Source organism: Acanthopagrus latus, chromosome 16 (genome assembly GCF_904848185.1).
Source record: "Acanthopagrus latus isolate v.2019 chromosome 16, fAcaLat1.1, whole genome shotgun sequence".
In the NCBI taxonomy this organism is placed as follows: domain Eukaryota; kingdom Metazoa; phylum Chordata; class Actinopteri; order Spariformes; family Sparidae; genus Acanthopagrus; species Acanthopagrus latus.
Genome location: NC_051054.1, coordinates 14,615,291 through 14,641,736, shown reverse-complemented (window position 1 = coordinate 14,641,736; position 26,446 = coordinate 14,615,291). Strand labels below are relative to the sequence as shown.

The 26,446-nt window shown below is 45.2% G+C and overlaps 1 protein-coding gene across 1 annotated transcript in view; it reads right to left on the bottom strand.

Moving 5' to 3' along the window:
- LOC119004987 (latent-transforming growth factor beta-binding protein 2-like) overlaps nucleotides 1–26,446 on the bottom strand; it is a 93,216-nt gene that overhangs the window by 42,128 nt on the left and 24,642 nt on the right. Inside the window, exons 4-8 of the mRNA XM_037072347.1 lie at nucleotides 15,650–15,876; nucleotides 14,433–14,615; nucleotides 11,426–11,626; nucleotides 8,597–8,871; nucleotides 6,862–6,964 (exon numbers count right to left, since the gene is read on the bottom strand). Of these exons, the coding sequence (XP_036928242.1) occupies nucleotides 6,862–6,964; nucleotides 8,597–8,871; nucleotides 11,426–11,626; nucleotides 14,433–14,615; nucleotides 15,650–15,876 (989 nt within the window). The remainder of the gene's footprint in view (nucleotides 1–6,861; nucleotides 6,965–8,596; nucleotides 8,872–11,425; nucleotides 11,627–14,432; nucleotides 14,616–15,649; nucleotides 15,877–26,446) is intronic.

Here is a 26,446-nt window from a genome sequence, read left to right as displayed (position 1 = left end):
ACATGGAAGTTTTCTGGGAATTCAGCCCTGGAAGCTGAGTTATGTTTTTGGTCCTGCTGTGACCCAGTGGACCGGGCAGGGTCAGTGTACCTGAAGGTTGACAAAGCAGAAGTGGGTCAGCATGGAGGGGTGTGATGGGGAAAAAGGGGGGAACTGTGTCAAAGTGACGCCCCTGTTCCTGTCTGCCCACCTCCTCATCTTCCTCCGCACCCTCCTAATCCCCCCATCAAAGTTTCTGAGTAATGAGCTGTTGTGGTAGGGCGGTGAGCACGTCCTCCTGCAGCGACGGGATCAGGGAAAGTCTGGCCTGAGTGACAGCAGGGCGCACATGCCAAGGGAAGCCCAGTGGGGGAGGTCCGGGTGTCTCAATAAAGCTTATTAGCAGGGAGGTGAGGACCTCTGCAGTCAGTAACAACTTCAACATGAATATGAGGGACAGCTCATTTCAAAACTTGGCTTGTCTTGAAATGGCTCCAGAGAAGAGATTGAGGTGTTGCAGAAATCTTGAGCTTTAAAACCTAATTATGTAAGAAGTACCACACATTAAAGAGTCATGTAAATCTGGCAAGTTTCCACATATAGCAGATGCATTTACGGCGAATTTTCATACAATTTTATTTGCACATAGGACCTAATTTGGCAGACTGTACTCAACATTTGCCCATGTGCACCCTGGATTTAAGAATCCTTGTTATCAAAGTTCAACTCAGCAGAGCTTTACTGTTCCCCTGGGCATTTTGTTTGAAGTAAGTTTCAAAAACCAGCTGCTGAACCTCGGCATACAGAGCTGACCACCTAAATACTGGCTGCCTTCTGCAGGGTGCATTTATTATAGAGTACAAAACATCTTGGCTAGATCATTAATCAATTAATTTTGTAATTCTGGAGCAAGGCTTGATAATTCAACATAGTTTGTCTGAACCCTAGTCTGCTGTAACGGCAAATCAGAACCACGTATTCTGGACAGTGAAACAAAGAAAAGATGATAATCAGCAGGACTAAAACTCAGTGAGAACTTGGCCATGTAATTTTCATTGTTGTGCAAAAAATTAAGAATTACGTTATCCTCAGAGGACTTAATGATGGTTCCGTTCTCATGGTCTTTGCTACAGTCATTTGTGTCAAAAAGCAGAATTACACAGGCAGTGGCTTGCAAGAGTGAGCTCAAGCTGCGCATCATTAGTGTCACCCTTGGTTACAAAGACTGTAGACCCAGACTGGTCTGTATCCACTGAGGTTACACACAGAAACTTCCAATTGTTGGCAATCCATTTAGCCCTGTTCAACAAAAGAATTTGTCACCCCTTACTAATTTATTGTCCCTCGCCATTCAATTGTGTTTTGCATTCCACTGGCGGCTGTTCAACAATATTTGCTCGAATTCTCTGACCTGAAAATTTAATTCAAATTCCTTTGAACTTCTTGATTGGTGGTGCAGTCCTAAATTAAATCTGAATGAATCCCTTTAGTCTCTTGTCAACATGAAAGTAAAGATTGCGCCACGCAGGGCCCTGCTGAGGGTATTCAAATGAAAGGCCAGCTTAGGCAAAATGATACAGAAAGTAAGGAGAGAGGGAGGCAGGAGCCTGAGAACAGAGGGAGTTTGTAGTCAGATGGTTTCCTCAGCTGTACAGAAATCTAATTGCTAATTTGGTACAATCACTCTGTAGACCACCCAGCCCTTGGGCTGTTCTTCTAAGGCAATAGAGAGGTCTGGTCCATCAATCAAGTCACCAGCTTCCCCAGGGACCAGCCTAGGAGGCAACCTTGGTGTTGGACTTCTCCTTTTAACTGGCTGAGACAAAACGAATTGATGCCATCCAGAATAAGGAAATAAGAGACTTCCTATATCCACTCCATTGGGGGCCAGTTTAAAGGAAAACAACTTATACCAAAGCCACGTCCTCCTTGAGACCCTTTCCAGAAATGTACTCATTGACATGAGGCCATGGGACAAACTGGTGCCACAAAGAGGAAAGCAGCAGCAAAGAGAGCTCTTTAATCACCATGGAGGGTTTCAGATCCTCTGCCTTTGAGCCAATGCTTGATTTGAGCAAGCGGCTTAAAGGGAAGTAATTTGCTTCCAAAACAGAATGTCTCCTTGGCACGCGCTACATGCCATTCTGGCACAGTCCATATCACTTGCCTTGTGAATAATGTGTCCCTACTAGGGAAGCAAAGGCTAATCAGTAGGACACATGGGACTAATACCAGCATCCTCCTGCTAATACAGACATAGACATACAACAAATATACAAGCTACAATCATTGACATGCTTGGCTGCTTATCACTACCATCCCACAGCAGCAACAAAAAGGCTTTGATGAGATTATTTCATTTTTCTGCAACATCAAGTCTTTACTCGAAACATTCTTTTCATTGTTTCTATTCACGAAAGTATGCATTTTACATCTCTGTTTGAGACAACTCCACTTACCGCCCTTCTCTGAGATGCTGATGGCTGACGGCAATATAACCAGCATCAAACACACATTTAAACCAGACCCACATTCCTCTATAATCTCCAATTCACTGTGGAATATTAACCACCTGGTCTCGTTCCAAAAGAAGGCATGCCATGGTACATTCCCAATAAAAATGTGCTTTACTTAGCTCGTATCCAATTAAGCAATGCAACAATGCAAGCTTTGCAAATTCAAATCCATCTGCCTCCAACTGGGATTTATTTCTCCGAGTGGTTAACATCTGATTAGCTAGGCGGCTGCCCGCTTAATAGATTCCATCATTCTAGTTGTGATGGGATAACACTAAGTCAACATCAGTGTATCAAATGCTGTCAAAGATATGTGACGTCTCTATCTAATCACCATGAGAAGCCGCTGTGGAGCCGAGCCAATGCATCTGTTCTCGAGCTGCCTATTCCTGAGGCAAAGTCATTGCGTCTCTGGTTTTTGTTGGTCATTAACAAGTGTTCACGTTTGATCAGCGCTAATAAAAAGCAATATGCAACGGCTTTGGCCCCAATGGATGTCAGATTATCTGTCTGGCGAATGGATGGGAGATTTGGGAGGGATGAGTTCATGTGGGGAAATGTGCGAGCCGTGGAGCTCTGTGGGCCCCCTCCTTCTTTGCCTCATCTGACTTTATTGATCCAAACCAAATGAAGAGTAGTGTCCTCATTACAGATAGACCCGGAGAGGAGGCGGGGAGGTGGGTGGGCGAAGCACTTAGACAACTCCCAAAGATAGAGCTAGAAAAAGAGGGCGGGGCAAAGACAGCGCTACGGAAGTGACATCATCATCATGACCTCAATGACCCAGAGAGGCAGAGTTAGAGGAAGAAGCCAAGGCTCCTGTGGGTGTGGTTGTTACTTTGGGCCCAAGGGACAGCTGATCTGGCTCCCTGGGAAGCCTCCCAGCATCGCAGACGGGGAGGGTCACAGAGAGGGAAGCTGCCCAGTAATGACAGATGGGGAGACAAATGGCTTTTGGAATTCCATTAGCTGTGAAACTCTCGGTGAGGGAGGGGCTGCCAGCACCGTTACACAGGGCCATGCCAGCACTACAGTATGGGTCAGACTAGGGCTACAGCACACAGCCTTCAGTTGGTTTAGGGGACTTTAGATTACTTCAGTGATAGATATGGATGATTAAAAATTTTATGTCAATGTCCAATCAGTGCCAATTGCACGTGGGCTTCTCCTATCTAACAGAGGCTTACTTATGTTGTTTTGTACACATTTGTAAGTGCACTTGGTCATTGCAGCATCGTTTAGTGCACATTGGTGTCGCCACAGGTACAGTCTATGGGAAACACTGTACTCCTAATGGTTATTTGCCCTCTAGCTATTCCCGTTCTGGTTGTCTTTCCAGTTTATCCCATTTATCTAGAAAAGGTGATCCAGGTGTCCAGCACTCGTCTGTCCAAGTGAAAAGCAAAACTTTCATGCAAACTGACCTGTCTCCAAACACCGGGACTCTCTCGGGGTTGGTGCTGGCGACAGCATCCAACAAAAACTGCCCACCCGGAAAATTCAATGCAGCAGAATAATTTGATTTCTGTTGGCATCTGAGGGCTCCACCACTTGCTGTTTGCTCTCAGTAGCTCAAGTTCGGTATCGTCCCCTCCGGCCATCTCCTCTTGCACAGCTAATACAGTCGCAACCTCTGCCTTTCTTTCTGGCTCGAATAAATATGGCTGAAAATCCAAATCATCTGGATATCCTGGTCCATCACAACCTCTGCACTCACATTTTTGCTGTTGGAAAGGTAGCTAATTTGAAATACAAGGGGAAAGAACAAGATTTTCTGGCACAGCCCCTGGCTATCTAGAGGCAGAGACTAGAAATCCAAGCTGTAATAGCATGTAGTTCTGACTGACCCCAACTACGTCACTGTACGCGTCAAATGAAGGTGCCAGAACAGATTTTGCAGCTGGAGAACTTGGCTTTTTCTGTCTATGTGGCACTCACTGAGGAATTCAGAGCTTCAACTGACTAGATTTACCATCAAAACTGATTGGGCACCGACAGAAAACTGGAAAAACTGCCTTTTAAGTCATGTAAAGTGTTGCACAGACAACAGTATCCTGGGTTTTTGCTTTCCAAGAACAAACTTCCACTCATTTTATTGTTTCTAATGGAACTTGTGCAACCAAATTACCTCTTGCCCCACTCACTTAGACTCAGACTCACTTGACTCAACAAGTCACTGGTGAGCTCTCATACTTGAGGAAAGTTTTGACCACCTTCTTTCCATCAAAACGCAGTGCAGCTTTTTTCACTCCCCCTCATCATCAGAACCAGAGGGACGGAGCCGACTGCAGCCTGTTCTGGTTGATCTGGATCTCATTACATCCCAGGAATCCTCAGCATGTGACTTTTTTAATGCACCAGCTCCTAAAGGCTTCGGCTCCCACTGAGATGGAACACGCTGGCATTCGTGCCTCCATCACGTCAGCCTTTTTTTCACATTATACAGACATAATCTCCTCCCTTATTGCCACGACAGTGACATAAATTCCTTGGTGTATGATAATAAATAATGCTCAGCTATATAATGTCGTCAGCTTTGCTAAAATTCATAGACATTCCCAGATTTAAGAGACACAAACTGCAACCACAGTAATAGAGTCTGTAGCATATTCTTTGTATCAAGCATTTTGCTGATTATCAGCCAATACTGAACCATTCACTGTAGTAATAGACTGAGGACAATATAAGATATATACTGTTATGTGGAAGTAGATTGAGCATAGGATAGGATACACCAGGATGCAAAGACTGACTAAACGACCTCTCTGCAACAGACCTAGCCATCAAAGTGTGGTCATGCTGGCGTCATCTACAAATGCAATAAAATAAACGAAGTAGCAATGTTTGCTCTCAGTCAACAGCGCATTCTGTAACCTGCTATAAACTGACCGATGGTAGTGTTACACCCCTAAACACAAACCGGCCTTTCATGACATCATTATCACATACTCAACAGGAGACACAGGAGACTCCTATAAAGCTATATTACTTATTCCCCACAGTGCAAGCCGACAACTGACCCATTCACATGAAATAAAAGGAAACAGTGTCATTTTTCAGGGGCTGTTGTCTCCACGTTGTATATCATTCCTGTCAAACACGCAAGACAGCATACGTCTCGGCCGGTGGGGGAAGAATGTAGCTGAGAGATCCCTCCAAATGTCTAAACTGAGAACAATAACACTCTGGAGGAATTCAAAGCATTTCTCTTATTAAAGCTCCCTCCAAGACCTCTGGGACATAGTACATGACTTCATTTTGACTTCATTTTTCCTCTCTTCCATTTTCCCTATTCCCTGCCTGCGTGTGACCCTGGGCTTACAGTCTGCTGCCTGCCCCCCCGCCCCGAAAAACATCCCCAAAACTGAGCAAACAGGGTATTCACTCAGATTCTCCCTCAAACTTCAAAGGAGGGAGCAGAGGAAAACATCTGGGAGCCAAAAGAGATCGTGCCGGGGACTTAGGAAGAGCGGGAATCTGGCATACTGAGGGAGATCGAAAGTGAGGGAGAGAAAAGAATGGATCGGCATCTATGATGGATGGAGGAGACTGAGAGGGATGATGTCTGCTTCTTATTAAGGTCCGGTCAGACATTAAACAGGGCGTGAGCACTTGACAGCCAACTGACAAGTGCGGGCACGACTGTAATATGATTGTCTGCGAAAGTGTCCCCACGCGCCACCGAAACTGCTTCCCATGAGGCCTCAAAATAACACACAGAGCTGTCAGGCCGAGTGAGTCTCCACCTACAGTGAAGAGTGCCACCACCCACCCTGCCTGCCCGCGTACAACCACCCTGCTGCTGTTTCTCAAACCTACCGCAGCTCTGGTCGGGAAGCAGCTGTTCATTTCCTCACTTTTTTCAAGGCCACGTTGGCTCGACCTGCCCGCAGGGTGGGTGGCACTCCTGCCAGGCTCCCATCTTCATGCTAAATGTGTTTTCATTTGCTTCCCGGATTCGCTTTTATGGAGGCTTCATTTTTTTTTTTTACAACTGGGTGTATGGGGGAATCACACAGCCACCTCAGAGGACTTTGATGACTCCTATTTGGTAATCCTCATCAGTTCAGTATTGTTAAGGCCTGTGAAAAAAAAGCTGTAAAATTCAACCAAGCATGAACAACTGATGCTCAGGAATACAATGGGCATCGCTGACTAAAGACTTTGAAAGACAGCATCATAAAAAAAGAGCCCAGCTGCAACTTGTTGTTTTGAACCGATGTGAATAACCAAAAGATCAACATACCAATAGCACAACAGAAAATAATACCAACAGAATTAGACTGGATTATAAATAGATTAGATTTAAGAACAGAGCGGAACAAAAAGTCACGCTGGCCTGATGGCTTTAGTCAGGAGGGCTTACCTGGCTTGGTCGGACACTTTTGGCACTTGTTTATACCCCAGGAGGCACCCACACTTCCACAGCAATCATCCTGTTTGGTAAGGCCTGGCAGAGGCTTGCCACACTATAACAACAAAACACATCTGTGTTACATCTAAGAAATGACTATGAGTGTTACATGTTTGCGCATGCACGCTTGTTTGCCTGTGTACGTTGGCAGAGGCAAAATTTGTACGTGTGTTCAGCTTTAACAGTGCGTGTGCATGTATACCTAAGTGGAAGGACAAAGTGAACCAGACACATCTGAGACTAGTTAGTTGCAGGAGGACATAAACACAGAGTCTCAAGAGCGACCATGAACCTCTTGGCATGCCTCATTAAGTCACTTGGCTAATTGTGAAGAGAGATTCCTATCAGAGCTTACTTATTGGATTTTTTGGCCAGTAGAGATTTATGAAATTAAAGAGGCAACAGAGAGCACATTCTTCTGGAGAGCAGCGCGCTGACATACTGGCAGGGGAAGAGGGGAAACTGCAGCCTGAAGCTTTTGTGCGATCCTTTTCTGAGGCGGTTCTGAAAAATCACTGACTGGAAGGTTTAATTTCAAGCCCTCTGTGAAACCAGAGTAGAGAAAAATGGGAGCTGCGATTCGGCACAAACAAGGAATAATGCTGGCAAAAACAACCCCGCGGCCGATCACTGTGCTGTCGCGACTGCAAACCTAAAGCCTAAGAGTCAAACCTAACACCTTATCACGGCCAAGTGAGCTGATGCAGTATTAAGCCTCAGATTAGCCAAGCTCATGCACTGCCATTTAAAGGGTGAGTCTGCCAATTTTGCACATCAACGTGTGTTTAAAAGTGTTGAAGAGTACTTCTGCATATGTTATACGTTATTCAAAAGTAGTACAAAGCCATTTGTGACTCCAGAGAAAGCCACAGGTAATCTCATAAACTGTCTTTGGTGATGTCAATCAGTGGCTAAATGGCATTTTTGGTAATGTAGGTACCAGCTTTTGAAATGCAGTCCACTAGTCTCACATTACGCTACTATTATTGCTGCCTTTTTTTATTCCATGTATACTTCTTCCTTTTTTAAACCTGGTGCCTTCACATGACCCACAATGCAGCTTAGCCACTGAGTGACATCATTGGAGGCAATTTGTCAGATTACTCACAGCTTCCTCTGGAGCCACGAAAGGCTTCATTCTACTTTTTTTTCACCACTTGCAGTACTACTCATCAAGACTTGTAAACACACCCTAATGTGTACAATTGCAGGTTTACCCTTTAAGTTATTCCCTTTCCTAACTTCTTTTTCCCCTTAAATGCACGTCTGTTGTGACAGCCATATGTTATCCTGACCATGTAAATCTGTGGTGCAGCAGTGTGTGCCATGCCGTATGCACGGTGCCATATGGATCATGAAAGTCTTGTTATTTGAACAAAAAAGAGAAGCACATGGGCTAAATTTCCAGCTTAACCTTTGTCCGCTGAATTTGTTCTAACTCTTAACATGCCTGTGATGTTGGCACCAGTGGAACATGAGACGACCAGTGTGGTCAGAGCACGTACTTCCTGGACATATTTTGAATCATAGCCACTTCCTGTTTAAGACAGTAGGTATCAGAAAAGGTGATGGGGAGGAAGCGTAATGTCATATGTGGCAAAACAACACATTCCAACACTGGTTTTCGTAGATTTTTTTAGATGACTGTGTACATACTGTAGTGTGTCATAATGACTCAACACAATACCTGTCCATCGACTGTTTCCTGAAAGCATCTGCCATGTCCGTTCTGACGGTGGTGCAGTCTGGTGTGGCCATGACCGTTCCCATTAGTTTGTGGGTGCCTGCTGCCATGCTCAGTGATGAATTCATGTCCATTCGCAGGCTGGGAGCGCTGCCGGACAGAGTGAGCCCCCTCTGTGGGTCTCTGCCCAGGCTGCACCCGAGCAACTTGGTGGACGTGGACCTCGGCCTCTGGAGGGTGCTGAATGTGGACGTTCACCAGGGATGGGTGGAGAGACACTGGAGAGGGAGCGGCAGACAGTTTAAACAATATAGTTTATAGTTGAACATTTTTGAATAACGTAAGTGGAAGCATCCTCAGCCAAGGGATAAAAGCTGTATATACATACTGCAGTTTGTGAGCTATCAGCTAACATCCTGCACAAACTTGTTCGACACACACTTAGCTTGCTTCATCACCAAGAGATCTACATGGGGAATTCCCAGCAGTGAAGACTTTAGTAAGACTACATATCAACAACAACAACACAGAGTTTTGGATTCTCTGGTTTAGATCAAATCATCTTAAAGACCAAAAACAGATTTGCTGAGGGGTTGAGAAGATGTTGCAATGTGGAGAATGAGCTCTTTTGTCCTCCTGACAGAGGGGAAGCATCTATCTTCAGGGAGTGCCAGGGCTTTTTCCCAGAATCCTGACCCACTCTCATAAATCATAGTCTCACAGACAGACGGCAGGGAGAGTCCAAGTAGGAGAAGTAGACCTTATCAAGAGGCCTGGATATGAAACTGCCAGGGATTGTATTCATGTCATGTAGTGATGATTATTCATGTTACTTAAACACAGGAGGATGGACGATTTCTAGGTGGAATATAAATTAACTAAGACATAGGTTCTGCTTCTACTTACTGTTTGACAGCGAGATGCTGAGTCAGATGCAAGGAAGAAATAAAAAAAAAAATGATGTCAGAGAGACCAACTATTTTGATGATTGATTAATTGTTTAAGTAATTATGCAGCTGATAAAATACAGTAAAATATCTGCTCATCCAACTCCCTAAATGTGAGGATTTGCGGCTTTTCTTTGCAATACACGACATTACATGAAAAGACTTTTGGATTTGGACTACTGGTTGGACAAAAGATGACATTTTTAGATATTAGCTTGAGCTCTGGGAGATTTAGATGAGCATTTTACACTTTTTATTACACTTAGCAGACCAAATGATTAATCAGTTCATCTTTTAAGTAATCTGCAGATAAATCTATGATAAAAAAAAAGTTGTCAGTTGCAGACGGAAACAAAGTGAGCAAGTTTTTCTCTTATATACTCTTTTTTATAAGTTCATGATGTTGCCTTGCTCTGTTTCTAATATCCACCCCTGTTTGATAATAGCAGCATTGTGCGAACAAAACGAGGGCTTCCACTGAGTCATCCATTACTTAATCTGCTCAAAATAGAGTCTGGCCTCCGCTGTTGGCCGGCAAAGGCAGAGTGCTACATGATAAACAGTGTTCAAAATCAAAAAGGAGCAGACATGTTCACATGAAAAAAAAAAAAAATATATGACGTGTAATTGTCAGGAGAGAAGGTGGAATTTGCAGAGGACAAGGGCCCTGTTAGACTAAGATTTTAAAAAGTGAATTTATTATCACAATTACTGTGAACAGCAGATTTAATTGTTTTTGTTGAGTTACATTGATCAAAAGCAAGATGTCTTGACAACACTGACACTTTCATGACATTCCATTGTGGACTCTTGCAGGAGAATCAACAGTGGAACAACCTGATGTCGCTTATTGGCTGCTTTTAACCCTACTCTGTTGAGAGTATTCCAGCAACAACATTAAAAATGAATAACACTGATTATCTCTTTACAATGCATTGTGCTGCTGGGAAATCTTAGGTCCTGGCATACATGCACTTGACTCGGATCACCCACCCGTAGCAGATCGAGCAAACCCCCGCATGGTGACATCAACCCCAGATGGCAGTGCTCCCGCCCCAGCAGGACAGTACGCCCAGATACGCAGCAAAAACTGACCCTAGGAATGTGAGAAGTAGCTAATGGCGTCAACGTGACTTCCAAATTCCCCAGACCTCAATCCGATCGAGCATCTGTGTGATGTGCAAGAAGAAGTCAGATCAATGGGGGACCTTGCAACTCAAAGGATTGCTGCCAATGCCCTGGTGCCAGACACCTTGGGACACCCCCAGAAAGACTGAGCCAAAGCTTATAGCCAAGTCCGATGCAAGGTTGGGCTCCATGAATTGGACTCCTTCTGGCACCTCCCAGAGATGCTCAATCTGATTGCAATTTGGGCAATTAGGAGGCAAGGTCAAAGCCTTGAGCTCCTTGTCACATTCCTCTGGCCATTCCTTGTGGTGTGCCAAGTCGCGCTGTCCCACTGCAGGAGGCATAACCATCAGAGTGAGGGGCTACACTTGGTCTGTAGCGGTGTATGGAAGGGGGTGTGTCAAAGTGGCATCCACATGAATGCCAGGATCCAAGGTTTCACAGCAGAACATTTGGCAATGCATTAACATCAGTGAGATGATCAGTATTATTCACTTCATCTGTCAAAGATTGGTTTGAGGCGGGAACCAAGTTGGAACTTGCTAACTGTCAGATATAGAGTTTGTTTGCCAACTGACAATAATTGAGAACTTATTTTCCCCTCTTCATGTCCCATCCCCAGAAAACAAATATCAGGGAGAAAAATGGTTTTGCGACAAGCTTCTAGAACCACATTTCAGGAAGACGTGCAGATTAATTTTGCTGTTACACTTTCTGGTGAGACAGTCTCCCATTGGCCAGAATTCTATGGGATTACCTTGCTGATTGGATAGTGGTAGTGTGTACATGGACTGGAAGGGAGATTTTGGTCCTTGGTGATCCTTGTGGCTGCGAGGGGTTGGCCTGACAGGAGACGGGGCTGGCAGGTGGCAAAACTTTCCTGTCGAGTTGGTAGGACACCAGCACAGATCCCTGCCGATGCATCGGCCTCCGTTAAGACAGGGAATCTGACAGAAGACTGCAGAGAGAAGGAAGAGAGGGCACTATCAGTGAGAGATTTGTTAACATATTCGGCACGCCGCATTTAGTTACACAGATTTATGCATCCTGATACACATGGATCCGGTAATAAGAAACAGAAGGGATAGTCCTAATGGGAAGGGCATGTGCTAAGGCTTCATGTGGACAGGCTTTGTTTGCAAACAGTTAGCAATGGTCATGCTGTTCTCGACTTTGGCACCAGCAGACACCTCATTCCACATGACGCTTATCAAGTTTCAACTTCCTACTGAAGGCAGAGCCTTGGCACTGCCCTTCATGTTGCACCTCCTTTACTGGCATGTTTTGCCTCTCATCAGTAATTATAGACTCCTGTGCGCGGTGATGAGTGATGATTCATCCTGTAATAATTCGGAGAAAATAGTGCACGGATATCTGCATGGAACACTTGCTTGGCTGACAGATGGAGAGAAAATGAGAATTTGCCAAACGATTAAATCTTCAAAGGAGGGCAACTGGCTCTTACAGTCAATTGAATCTCGAAAACGTGCTCAGTCCAGTTTAATTTATACTTTTGCAATTTAACAGGAAAGGCCGGCACTGGACATATGGTGTTTGACAGTATTGCTCTCACAGCCCTTTCATTGGCCTTATCTTTTGGAGTAAGGGATGGGTGCCAGCCCAGCATACCTGAGCCCGTTCCCATCTACCAATTCACTCTGACCTGACCGCACCTAACTCAAAACATCAAAGCCTATCAAATGAAAAAAATCTATCCAACCGTGACGAGTAAGAAAAGAACCATTTTGGGGCACGAAGGATGAGAAAGCGAAGCGCTGAACTTATCCGGATCAGCGGCACCACACGCCGCAAATATGGGGCATGCTTTACAAGGCAGTAGGAGATACAGATGGCCCGCATACTATGAGATGAAAGAGGACACGAGTGATGGAAACACGCTGTGAGCTGCATCCCCTCTGTCTCGTCCAGACAGACGGCAACGCACTAACAGGGTGAAGGCAGGCAGAAGAGAGGAGAGACTCTGGACAGTCTCGATGGCATGTAGGGAATGAGCTCCCTGTCACATGGCATTAACAACAGTGAGACTGGCGGAGGAAGAGAGGGAGGGATGGAATAAGAATAGAAGAGCAACAGATAGGGAATGAAAGTGATTAGGACTAGATTAAAAACAGGAAAGAGACAACAATTTGGGGAAAAAAAAAAGACAGGGTCAGGCAGACAGAGAGACTGAAAGAAGTCCAGTGTGATTAGACATGCTGGCTAAATTATCGGCTATTAAATCCTCTCCATGTGGGATGCAGGTCTGCACTGGTCTGTGTCAGGCCAGTCCCACCTCAGCATAGGGGCAGGAACTATTCTTAGACAACAACCTACTGTCGACTGCACACCATGCTGCCTGTCTGACTATCTGTCTGTCCATTTAACAACCTCTTACGGCAGAACGCACACACGCACACACACACACACTTCTCACTCAATAAAAAGACTTCTGCCCAATCTAATATCGGGCTTTAAAGTAAAGTGTCGCACACAGGGTGCGTATCAAGGGAGCCTGTTGTAATTATCCAGCCAGATTTTACGGCACCGCGTAAGGAACATAACAACAGCATGAGATAACTGTTTGCTGTCCACTTGACATTCCTCGACGAACACGCACACCCCGAGCAATAACAGGATGCGGGGCCTAAATGGAGAGCAATCTCTTTTTAACACACTCTTTAACACATGCTTGAACATAATGAAGGGAGACTTCTCGAGAATTAAAAACGGGGCATAAAAACAAACTCAGGCAGAAGCGGGGGTGCCAGGAATGTAATCTTGCGGAAGGCCTCTGCCAGGACGCTGAAGTGTTTGGAATATCTGCAGCATGTTCCAAAGCCCCATTAATGGGCACATAAATCTGCAACATCAACCTGTTTACATATTCATAAGTCGGCGCTCCGAAGAGCCTGGCGCACTTAGGTGAGGGTTGCATGTTCGTGTGACTTTTTGTATTCGTGTGAGATGTGAGGTGCATGTGTGTGGTATGTGCACCCTCTAATCCATGAGCAGTAATTAGTCTGAGCCTTAGCCGGACCCTTATACTGATGAGAAAACTAAGAAACATGCAGGGGTACGACCCTCCCCTTGGCATTGACCGCCCCCTCCCTTCCCATGGACACTCCTGTGTGAATTTGGAGCAAAGCCCCCTGGATAAATGGAAGGTTTAATGTAATCCCTATAAAATCCTGTTCATGCTGCTACTCTTTCTCTCTTTCTGCCTCTCCCTCTCCTCTTTCATTCATTCCTGCTCTCCCAGGGAGCACGTTAAATGGTTAACGGCGGGGCCAACCGCGAGGTGTAAACCGCAAAGAGATGGGGCTAAGTGTTGGGAGCGTGGGACCACCAGCTCCACGTGTGTGTGTGTGTGTGTGTGTGTGTGTGTGTGTAGGGGGGGAGATTAGCCCCCTTTTTACACAGACCGCTTTTTAATCTGGCCTACCCCTGTCTCTCCCGCTTCCCCTGTTTCCCTTTCTGTGTGACAGGGAGAGTTTTTAGCGTTGCTCTCAGCTCTCATGTGCACCACTCTACCTCCTCTCTGAGCTCGGTATTCAGAACGGACAGCATGCCACTGGGAACCTATTTTGTCAAGATCACCCCATAAAAAAAGCAATGAAAAAGTGGGATGGAGACACAGGAGCAGTGTTTGAGGGAGCATGAGAGAATGGGGAAGAGAAAGAAAGAAGAAGAAGACGAAGATGAAGTAAAGAGGATGACGAGCAGAGGAGTAAGACAAGGGTTAAGGCCCCTCAGGCGCCACTCACAGAGTCTGAAGCCCTGGTTCTTTGGCTGCTGCTGCTGGTGGTGTTGCGACGTCTCGCTGTAAACTGTGGTGACGTCTCCCTTCTCGCAGCTGTTGTAGCAGTGCCCGCCGTTGCACACCCTGCGGCACCGCATGGGTGTGAAGACTATCTTGATGCGGTCCAGATTGGAGGTGAGGTTGGCCCCTGGAAAGCACACACACACCTGGATGAGAGGGAGCAGCAGCAGAGACAGGCTGGAGACGAGCTGCATCCTTTCCTCCGTCAGCCTCGACTGTGACACACTCCCAGTCTGGGCAAAGGGAGGTTTATAAGTGTGCGAGGGTGTGTGCTGATGGCTGGCCAGTGGCACGCTGCAGCTGAATGAGCGATGTGCCACAGGCCAGCAAATGAGGGAGAGAATACTATTAGGTATCGGGCTGGGCTCCAAGCCCTTTATCTTTGGGAGAAGGTGTTTTGGATGTGTGTATGTGTGAAGGAGACAAAGAGAGCGTGAGTGCAAGCTAAGGTTGTGTAATGGTGGGAAGCCGTTCAACAGCCGTTGCTCTGGTACAGGGCTCAAAAACAAGAGAAGCTTGAACAGCAGACAGCTGTGTGTGCTGGATAGTGGATCAGAGGAGGATGAAGTAAGGAAGGGAGAATAAAAATTAGGACAGACAAGATCACATTTCTTTTTGTTGTGGGTAGAGGCGCCAGGGTTCAGTGCCTGTCATGTCAGAGAGGTGACAGCGCAGATTCCCAAAGATATCAAAGTGTGTAACTGACACACACATACACACACACACACACACACACACACACACACACACACACACACACACACACACACACACACACACACACACACACACACACACACACTCCTCTTCAGCAGCACATGCTCACACTCTGTACACAGCTTTGATATCAAACGTCTGTCTGTCTGCTGTGATGCAGACCACAGAGGGGGTGGGTTGGGTGGACAGTGGGAGAAGGGAAGTGCAGCCTGGGACGCTGCCAAGTTTTTTTCTTGTGGCTAATGTTCCATTTAACGATGACACCACAGCATGTGTATGTACGTCTCCCAGCCTCTGTGAGCCGAGCTGGAGTGGGCCGTGTTTGTTTTGACGTGGCCAGGGAGAGTGGAAATGTTGAATATGCATGTAAAGTGAGAACCGATCCAAGTTTTTGGATATTCCTTTCGCATTCAGCAACAGATATGTTTAATTTCTTGCTCTTACCTGCTGGTAATAATGCGTTGTTGAACTGTCCCTGTAGCTGGCTGTCGCCTGTAGGCCTGTGAGTGTTTCTGTGTCCCTGCCAGTTCCTGTTGCCGTTAACGTAGCCATTGCCATTAGGTAGAGCATTGGAGGTAATAGGCCCAGACGATGATGGATAACGTTTCACAGTGCGGGAGGTCCCGGTCTGCTGAGGGGAGGAGTCAGGGGGTCCACGTCTCACTTGGGTCCTGTCAATCACATCATCACAAGACCTTAAACATATGACCTCAGACGAACACTAATGTGCCGCACATATATACACTCTCAAAGATACACCCATCAGCAACGTATGTGCATCACCATGAAATCCATTCAAGCGTGGTCGGTGTGTGCAGCAGAAAATAATATTCCTAAGAGAAAAACATGCCGTCTGAGGTCATAGCCTTGCTTAATTGATTTTATAGATGAGACACAATGATTTGGAAATAATTTTGCTTTAATTTGATAAATACTACCATATCATTCTTTAAGCACATAGGGTTTTCAAAATGAACATCTGCTTTAAAGTCGGAGAGCCATGACCCTCACTAATTATTGGAAGATTCTGTTTGGCATTAAAGAAATTTCGCAAGATTTACCATCGCTGATTAACAAAAAATGTCAGGCAACCAAGGGGAATGAGACTCACAGGGTCCACTGTGTGTGTGTGTGTGTGTGTGTGTGTGTGTGTGTGTGTGTGCGTGCGTGCGTGCAGGCGTGCGGGCGGGCGTGTGTGCATGTGTGCGTGCGTGTGGCTGCTCCGCTTGTCTCAGGAGAAGAGTGTGTGATTAAACACATTAGATCTTTCCATCAGGACTGCAAAACCTTTCCATCACCCATTGTGTCTGCTTGACTAGATTATGAACTCCCTGTTCTGTCTGACTGTCTGTCTGACAACCAGGGAGCAACATCCTGAGCGTTACACCGGGCCGGAGGAAGTATTAAAACTAGGGTCGAAGAACAAAGCTCGTCCAGGGCTGCGTGGGGCACGTTTTTTCACCAGTGAGCATTTGATTTGGGTCAATTACTGAGCCCATGTTGCACGACCTGGAAGCTGAGCTCATGTGAGTGACCTGGGGGAGGCGCGTGCCTCTCAGACAGACAGGCAGACGGGCCTACCTTTGCTCCGAGGGTCTGAGAAAGCCCCGGGAGTGCTGGGATTCAGGCCCTGCAAAAAAACATCTGGATCCCACTGATCTGCCCTGACAGACAGTCAGCAGAGCAAGACAAAGATGGAGCACATCGGGTAGATCAGAGGAACAGCTCTACAAAGCACACCTGTGGCCCTGTAAGGTAATTGAGGCTGTAATCAAACCCCAAATGGATATAAACCATGCATTAACATTTATAACATGTGGTTTTTAGCCACACACCACGTATTTACACACAGAATCAGTTCTGTCGACCCACAAACACACAACGATAATCGGGCAAATAAACACTCAGAAATGCATACGTGTACACACAAACACACACACACACCCAGTCCCAGCTGTGCTAGATGCAGCACAAGCCTATGCATGTCCCTTTATTCACACAGTATGAACCGCATTCCTGCTGCCAAGGGGAACAGGACGGTAAACGAGAAGGGGAAAAGGGAGACAAACATTTGATAATGGTTTCTGACGTCACCTTTTACGAAAGACGACAGGCAACTCCTATAGCTGACAGCTGCTGACCCAGATCCTCAATCTCCAGGGTGGGTCCCGGAGATAGGATGTGACACGGGGAAACAAGGGGTGCCAGTGTCAAGGTGGTAAGGACTTACACTGTCCAATCTAAATTACGATTGGGTTTTTCCATCGCTTACAGTGACACCTGGCCCTCGAGCATCCTGCCTCGCTTCCCATAGGCTTAGCCAGATGTTGCACTTTCTCTCTCTCTCACTTTCAATGGCAAAGCCACTTCCTCCCAGCATGAGCTCACTGCTGCCCTCTCTGCCTGCAGATCAGGGGGCGGCGAGGGCAAGCGCGACTCACTCCCAACATTTGATGTAATCGTTAGGAACTTCAAGGCCCCAGCGATCCAAGGAGGAACCATCCCCCCGCCTCGTTCTGGGTGACTTGAAAGCAATTTGGAAGACCTCTGCCAAGATTACGTAGAACACGGTTTGAACAGACAGATGGGAAATATGTTTTGGGGTATCAAATGATGGCCATACAGTTTTAATTAAATCACCGCTGGTGTTGATGGGACAGCTGCTGAACGAGCATATGGTGCAAAGACTGTAATGAGTCAAACAAAAATAATTGGAAAAATATACAGGATTTGCAAAATTTGTCTTTCATAAGCGTTATCATTCCCGATGTTGCTGTTAACTGTTAACCAAAAGCTTAAATATTTAAAAGCTGTAAGTTGAGCCACCTTCAATATTACAGAAGTTACTATTATGGGTCTCTGGAGTTCCTCTAAAGTCTACAGTGGCTTTCAGTGAAACGGCTCACTGTTTTAGTTTTTATAGCCCCTAATTTTACTGTTTTGGTTCACTTTCACATGTGACATCAACGTTGCCAGTGAAAAAGATTCGACCAGCACAGATAGGACAAAGTTAGAGACTGGCATTAGCTGGTGAACACTATGGAACATTTACATAGCGGGTAAAGAGCCAAAGAGAGCAGCCATAAAAAAAACAACAAAATATCAACAACTGAACTTGAAAAAGAAGAATTCAACACTGTATTCAAAATGCATTGCCCCAAACCCATCCGTGGTCCAGACTCTGTGGCTGCAGCAGGACTTTTCAGAATGGTTAGTGTGTCTGAATAATGTTAGCTTGTTGTTGTGCTGTTACAGTTACTACCATGTAGCTAATGACTAACAGCTAGTGAAAGCTGTGTTTGTCTCCAGCACAGTCTCCAATCTCTTGGACATTATTCGCATCGTCTCTGTCTCCAGTCTGCACGTTTCCAGACTTTTTAATGTGACAACCAAGCTCCATCGTAATATTATCAATGTTAAACTCACTTCAAACGCCACTGCATGGCGGACCGAAGCGGAGCTAACTAGTTAGCCAATTTCCAGCTGAGTTCGACATACTCTTCGGCAAGGGAGGATCAGCTTATAGAGACCAGAGGAAACATGTTTTTCACAATAATAATAATAATCTAATACACCCAGAAGTTTTGTGCTCGGGTTTGGGCCACTTTGACACTAACTTTCAGGCAACCACACCGTGACATGAGTCTACAAAGTCACTTCATCAGGCGCATGATTTTTTCCAAGAGAACAGCAGGTAACTTCCACCAAAGCATTAAAAAGACAGACCTTGAGATGTGCTGGATGTGACCTTTTCCCCTGTCTCCGGTCTACATGCGAAACTAAGCTGATCACCACCCAGCTTTAGCTCAACACTCAACTCAAAGAAATGACATTTGAATCAATCTTCAGATATAACTCTGCGACATAAAGTGTTTGAGAATACTTCAAGACAACTCTTGTGATTGAACATACGAGCAAAACGCCAAAGAAAGAGCATTTGGGACACACATGATGTTGAAATCACAAGGCCAAAAAAACATTGTGATTACATTTGGGAGATTCACTTGCATTAAGCAGCAGGCTTGAGTGGGCTTAGTGCATTCTATGTATTATATCATGTTTAGAACATTTGCTAAATAATTACATGCAAAGGGAAACAATCAGTTTTTATACGCTGATAAATCTCAGTCCAAAGTCTTGATCAAAGCGTCAGTTTGGTTTCCGATCGCAAAATAGGCCTCCAAGTAAGACTTAAAGCCATTGGCGCTGTCCACTCTTTCACTCATCACGATCATTCATTTCATATGTACGGAAAGCAGTTTGAACTCAACCTCATCATATTTTAGGAAATTACAAATCAAAGTGACGTCCAAGAATCCCCACAGTGCAGGAAACATCGATAAAGCTTCCAACTTAGCTGCTACATACAGTATCTTTGAACTCATTGCGGCATTACGACACGTGAATTTTGGCTCTTGTGAAGGAATGACAGGCAGCGGTCCCAGCCGCGCCTTTTGACCCAGATGTGTTGGAGAGGAGTCCATTTAGAGCACAACCAGCACAGGGACAAGAACTGTGAAAATGCAAGTCAGTACCAAGAACTAGGGGACAGTCAAAAAGGCTACAAACCCCTCTGATCTTGGAGTTTCTGCTGATGTGGTACATAACCCATGTCGGTAATTGAACCCAATAGCCAGACACAGGTGGCGAACTTGGAAGTTTTCATGAGCATGCGCTGGAGTAGACGGGAGGGTCACATGGAGAAAATCAGTAAAGTGGCTTTGGTTAAGTGCCAGGAAGCCCCCATACTCAGGGCTTGGAACACACCACTTCCCATCATCCCAGTGGTGACTGTATTGTTTCTTCAAGTTGCCCACCGGAACGCAGGAGCTTCCTAGGTAGACGGGAACACTCTGGATTTATCTGATGGTCCTGTTCACTGCTAACATTCACCCACACACATACACGCAGTGACCCAGATCCTCAGGAATAGGCCTACTGTTTACATCTTAAACCATCTGCATGACGGGGCCAGAACAGTGTTTATATGTGAAGCACTGTGCAGTAACGTATGGGCCACAGCTGATTCATTCACTAACAGATCAGGCTCTGAGGTGCTTTCACTATCTTCTCTCTCTATAAATCTCTGAGTGAAATAAAGCACATTTGTCAGATATGACTAATGTGCTTCAGACAGAGAACCTAGTTTTTCTGGGCTTAGGACGTAGGATGGATAGAGGTAAAGGATTGTGATATTAAATGGTTTCTCAGCCACCCTCTCAGCACTTGAGGCTTAGCACAAGTCTGCCTTGGCAACGCTCGTTTTTCATTTTGATTTGTTTGAGAATACCAAAGTCCGAACCCACATCTAATGGCTCGGATTGTTGGCTTATTACCGCTAATGCAGAAAATAGACTGATATGAGGAGCTTGTCTGGTTGCTGGATGGAGCCATTTGGCTTTGAACAGACTGTCTAAACAAGCCAGTCTGACAGCAGGCAGAAGTGTCTGGCATGAGCACCCCAGTCTGGGTCACACCGCATAACCCGATAGCTCCCAGCCTTGTCACTTTGTCCCGTCAAAATTCTCTTTGTGTTGGACTAAACCTGACTTCCAGAGTGACGAGTGGCAAACCTCTGGAACCGTCGGTGGGTTTGGGACCAATCAACACAAGAGTCGTTCGACCCTGCCGAGGAAAATCAAGTCATTATTCTTTTTTATTTAAACAAAACGTTTAATGGTTCCATTTACCTCTTTCCAACACAGAGCGTCAGCCAAAAAGCCTGCATTACATAAGAACCGCACATAATTAGGGCAATTTGAAGGCTACTTGCTAAATGGGAAAGTAAATGACGGTCATCAAAGACCAAGTGTAAGTCAAAGATTACACACATTCATCTCATTCAGAGGAGGCGTTGAAGACTATTGTTAATTTCAAAGCCTGCCCTGCCTAATACGCAGATCATCAGTCTAACTGGAGGGAACGGCAGAAATCTAAAAAATTGTGCAAACAGCAGCCGAAACAAAGAAAACTTTGTACTGCTCAACCACTGCAAACACTCTTGGCAACAAAGGAAGAGAAGATTTATGAGTGTATTTGGGACATGCAGGTTTGCAGTCAAAGAGGGAGGACCGTGAGCTTCGAGGAGCACTGTGCGAGGGGCACAAACAGTTTTTGGATGCCAAAAAGCATGCTGGCCCCATCCCAAAGCAAAGTGTTCCCCACCAAGTGGCAAAGCAACAGTTAAGAGATATGGTTTGCAGCCAACGATTTCCAAAAACACTTTTCAGGGGAGGCCACCATTAAACTGGGAAACACCTTGAAACGGACGGAGATAACGTATCTTCCTGCTCTCAATCTTAAATTTGAGAATGTCGAGAGAGAGAGAGAGAGAGAGAGAGAGAGAGAGAGAGAGAGAGAGAGAGAGAGATGTTTTTCAGTTAAAAGCTTAACAACAGATGGTGCTCCACATTTCACAGACTCGAGCTTGCAGGCAAGGAAGGAGAGCGCAGACGGCTGAAACTGGTCCCGGGAGGTGTTATTCAAGAACATTAGCAGACACACGCACTTGAGTCTTGTTCATGTTTTGCTATACAAAGCCCAACAGTGTTATGAATCTCTGTGACATCGAAGACATTAACTACAATGTGGCTATGAAAAGAGAGAACATTCAAGATTAGCAGTAAAGATACCAATCATAGTTTGACTAGGGTTCCCGTTCCAAGTATGACCTGTCCACAACAGAATTTGTTTTAGCAAAACGTCAGCTCTAATATCTGATGTTTGATAAGGATTTAATTACTAATTGGATATTTTAAGCCGATTTTGTTTGTACTTCGAGAGGATGGGAGTTTTTTCCATGTTTCATCTCACTCTCAGGGCCCACAGGCAAAGAGGGGGAAAAGTTTAATTCAGAATTTGGTCGGTCTTAACAGCCTTGGTGTATTTTAGGAGGTGAAAGAAGTCTCTGCGGGCTGAGAGAGAATTAATCCTCTCTTACCCACCCAGTCAGCGCAACAAACCATCTGTGCCACCAGTGGTCAAACCCCACTGTGGTTACACAAACCATTCCTCAGGCTTTATGCAGAACACCCTCATCCATTCATCATTCACCACTGAGCTCCCCGTGTGTTTCTTTCAATAAAATCCTGAGGTTTGAACTTAAGCATGCACCAATAAATAGGGCATTTTCATTATACTGTTGTTGTGTGTCCCTCTTAGCAACATGGTCATGCAGTGGCACGGCGGTAAACGTTGTGTTCATTGGAAATTCAAAAATAACTTGACACCAGCCTCTGTCATATTAAAGTCTTACCCTAAATTATAGGTTATTGCGAATGTTTAATCTCTGGTAGTAAATGTTTAAACCTACACTGGCTATTTCTTACAGCTTGTTTTGCAAGATAATAATGAAACTTGCACGTGAACTTTGCATCATATTGTTAAAACTCACAGAAAGACCACTGATGTTGTGTTAATGGCATAGTTTGAGATTTTTGGGCGGAAAAAACATATCCCTTTTCTTGCCAAGAGTCAGCTAAGAAGATTGATACCATACACTCTCATGTTGATGTGTTGAATATGAAGCTTTTTTGTGAGGTATAGAGTTGGTAGGCTAGCCGTTTCCCCCTTTTTTATCCAGTCTGTAAGCCAAGCTAAGCTAACTAGTTAGTGGCTCCATCTTCCTATTAACAGGCATGAGAGTGGCATCTATCTTCTCACTAGGACCCTGCTGATACTGGAATTTTGAGGCCAGTGCTAAAACTGATATTGGGGAGCAAAACAATTACAAAAATGATACCAATGCTTATATTTTACATACACAAAATGTATGCATTACCATTTTTTTGGTGTGTTCCTGTCAAACACAAAAAGATTCATACTTAACGGAGGCCGGCTTTGTTAAAGCATGCACTGAAAGCAGTACATTTCACTGGGAATTTAATAATCATAACCACACCCAAGCATCTTTCATGCTTGATGTTACATTTAAAAAACAGTCAGTATTGGCCCATACTGCACATCATTTACAACAATATCAATATGTCTGTCATAGGCCAATACTTACTCAAGGCCAATAGTATGGGCCAAATGATCAGTCAGGCTCTGCTGCTACTGATCAGACATTGGGAACAAATATATAAGTGCCTTAGAGCAGAATATTCAAGCTGAAACTCAACTATGATTGAACATCAGAGAGGTCATAAAATGTAGGAATAAAAGAGTTAAATGAGGCTGGCTCGCAATCAGCGCCACAAAAGCAGCAATGAAAGTGTGAAATCTGAAAAATATGTCTGGGCAAACAGGCAATAAACAACAGATTTTTTTCCCTCCAAACATTAATAATGAATCAATAATGTCATCTGCAAGTGTTCAGGGAATTGTCGGGGTGCACAAAAAAATACAAAATTATTACATTTTGACAGAATGGTCCATGGAAATTTAATTTCACATTGCCAGTAGTCTAATGTGTCCCATTCTATAAACTGGGACCAACAGGAAAACACCTCGTCACAGGAACATGTGCAGCACTTTAACGATAAGCTCCGTTCTCCCGAAACAAGGACAAGTTCTTCTCAAATACGTGGCTGCTTAAGGCCAAACATCGGTGAGCAATTAAGGCCCAGTCTCTCTTTGATAACATCTCTAGTCATTATGACTTGGATAATTGTGGGTCCTGGCAGAATATTTCCCCTTGTGAAAATCTGGGTGTGTCTGAGGCTTATCGCAACGGCCACAGAGGCTGGATTAAATCATGTTCTCTCTGTCTGGACGGCCTTCCAGGAATCCCGCTAGTAGCAGCCAGAGCGGGGTGAAATGAATTACAGTGGGGTTGGATTGATTCAGAAAGTTTTTTTTCTTTTCTCGCCCCGGGAGACGAGGCTTATATTAGAGCAACAACTGGGCCTAGAGCACAACTAAAAGCAGCAAAGGTTGTCGAGAAATTTATTTAGCAAAGACTGTAATTCGGATCAGCCAAAGTGCTAGGCAGACAAATGAGGAGATGAAGTTCCACTCAAGTTTTGTAGGTATAACTTCCAGCACCGCCGGCATGAAAATAGATTTTCTGTAAGTCCGACCTCATTGAGGTTTTCAGACGCTACGTGATCAAAACATATTACTACTGCCGTCTACTCCATCGCAGGCCAAAAGCTGTGAAATAAACAGTTCCTTTTTTATCTCCAGGGGGCGAGTAACGGTGCCAATCTGTCTGTTTTCACCTCAGTATTCTCAAAGTGGGCTTTTTCAAGCTCTAAGAAATCCAAAAAAGCAGTGTGGTTGCTGTGGTTCAGGGGCCAGAATCAAAATGCCTGGAGACATGGCGAGCTGAGAGGCTATTCAATACCCTCCGGTTTATTGTAGTTGCTCTGATCATTCACTTAGTAAAATGCCACAAGACAGGTCAGCAGGAAGAGCCATTACAAAGTGCTGACTGAGCCTGTGCCTACGCTGCTCAGTGTCATATGTCGGACTGCTCGGAGAGGAGGGTTTCCAACGGGAGAGGTGATAGAGGGAGTTTTTGAACACGACCGTAACATTGGTTTAAAAAAGCAATAAAAAAAACTTTACCAGAGGGTTACAGAACACGAGGAAAGAATGTAGACAAGGAAAAGGCCAGCACAAAGTCGAGTTTTGACATCTGTATTTGAAAGAGGAAAATGCTGCTGCACAACTAATCGAAACGTCATCGAAATTGCGATATGGCTGTCACATGTAATGATACACTGTCTTCTTGGTATGAAATTATACTGTCTTAGATTGTGGGTATCATCATTTTGTGATGTGTGGTGCCTTTTCCTGGTTGCAAAGGCTGCGTTTACAGTAAAGTGATGCAATTTTCCACCTACCAGGTTGTTCTACTTCAAATTCTAGTTCAAATGCTCTGATACCTTTGACATTTTATCAACAAAACTGATCATTATTTCTCAACAGTCTTATTGTGTTGATACCAGTATATATATATATTCAAGTACCAAGAGACATCTCTACAAGGTTGTCGCATTAACAATATTAATATCATATTCATATTGTGATTTCTAACTTTGTCGCCGCGGCTCGGCCCCGCAGGGACTCTACATCCTGACATCTGACTGGATTAAGTGGTTCCACGCCGGGCCATACTGCTAATTCATCCTTTCAACACCGCGCCCCATATCTGGGAGATGAGCCTGATTGATGCTGTCTCCATCTGCCTCAGCTCCGGAGCTGGAGGCTTGGAGTGCATTCTGGGATAGGCGCCCCTCTTCCTATAACTGCTGTACAGTATTTGTCCCTCCAACAGCTGCAAACTGCACAGGCCTACTCGATGAGAAGGATTTGGCCGCGGACGCCGGGCTCTGCTGGCAAACCGCGGCTCAGAGAGTGTGTTTCGGATGGGGCTTTGGAGAGTTGGGATGGAGGGAGAGAGAAAGACATATCTGTCCCACGCTGAGCGCTGAGTTCTCTATGGTCCTTTGTTCCCTCTGGCCTAGCAGGAAGCCAAACACTCATGGGACTCGTTTGGCTCTGTGTTTGTAGAAAGAAAAGCACCAACTCTTCCTGCCCTGGCTCGGTCAAAATCGTTGTGTGCTAAGCTCGCTCACATTGAAAAATCTACAGTAGAATTTAGACACTCGTATAAAAAAAAAAGAAGCGTCCAACAACATATGCTGAAACAATCTCGATTCATTTTGTACCTTCATATGTTAGGCAAAATTAATATATTTTCCTCGCCTTTTGTAGCATGGAGAGTTCACCTGAGGACAGGGTGGCCTCCACGGCTGAACCTGCACTTTGTTCGTGTTAAACCGACAGGAGAAGAGGTGCACAGTGTCCCCCCCACAAACAACACAAAAACCGTGGCAGAGGATGTCCAGCCGTGCTCCGGAAATGCTCACCGGGGTCTCGGGGGGTCAGGGCAAAGGTAAAGTTTAGAGAACCAGCACACTACACAAACACGAAAGCCAGTTCAGCTGACCCCCGGTCAAGTTCATTCCCAGTCTACCCGCCACCCATGCAGGGATACAAATCACAGCTCTACATGTGCTGTCATGTGCCTGGTTTAGAAGCGAGATAGAGCCCCTATTCAAGAGAGAGCAGCGCATACAACCTGTGGGAATTACCCTGCACTTTAGCCTTTGACTCCGTGTTAGCCCGACTCCCTGTCTGCAGGCCTCCCCTGTTTTGGCAGCAGGCGAAAAAAGCAAGACAAGAGGATGATTCTAGACACGTCCTCAATGAGCAGCAAAGCAGACTGCCAGGTTGTACTGTAAGGAAACTTTCCCAGGCTGAATGTTTAGATGTATTTTTTTCGTCTTAAGA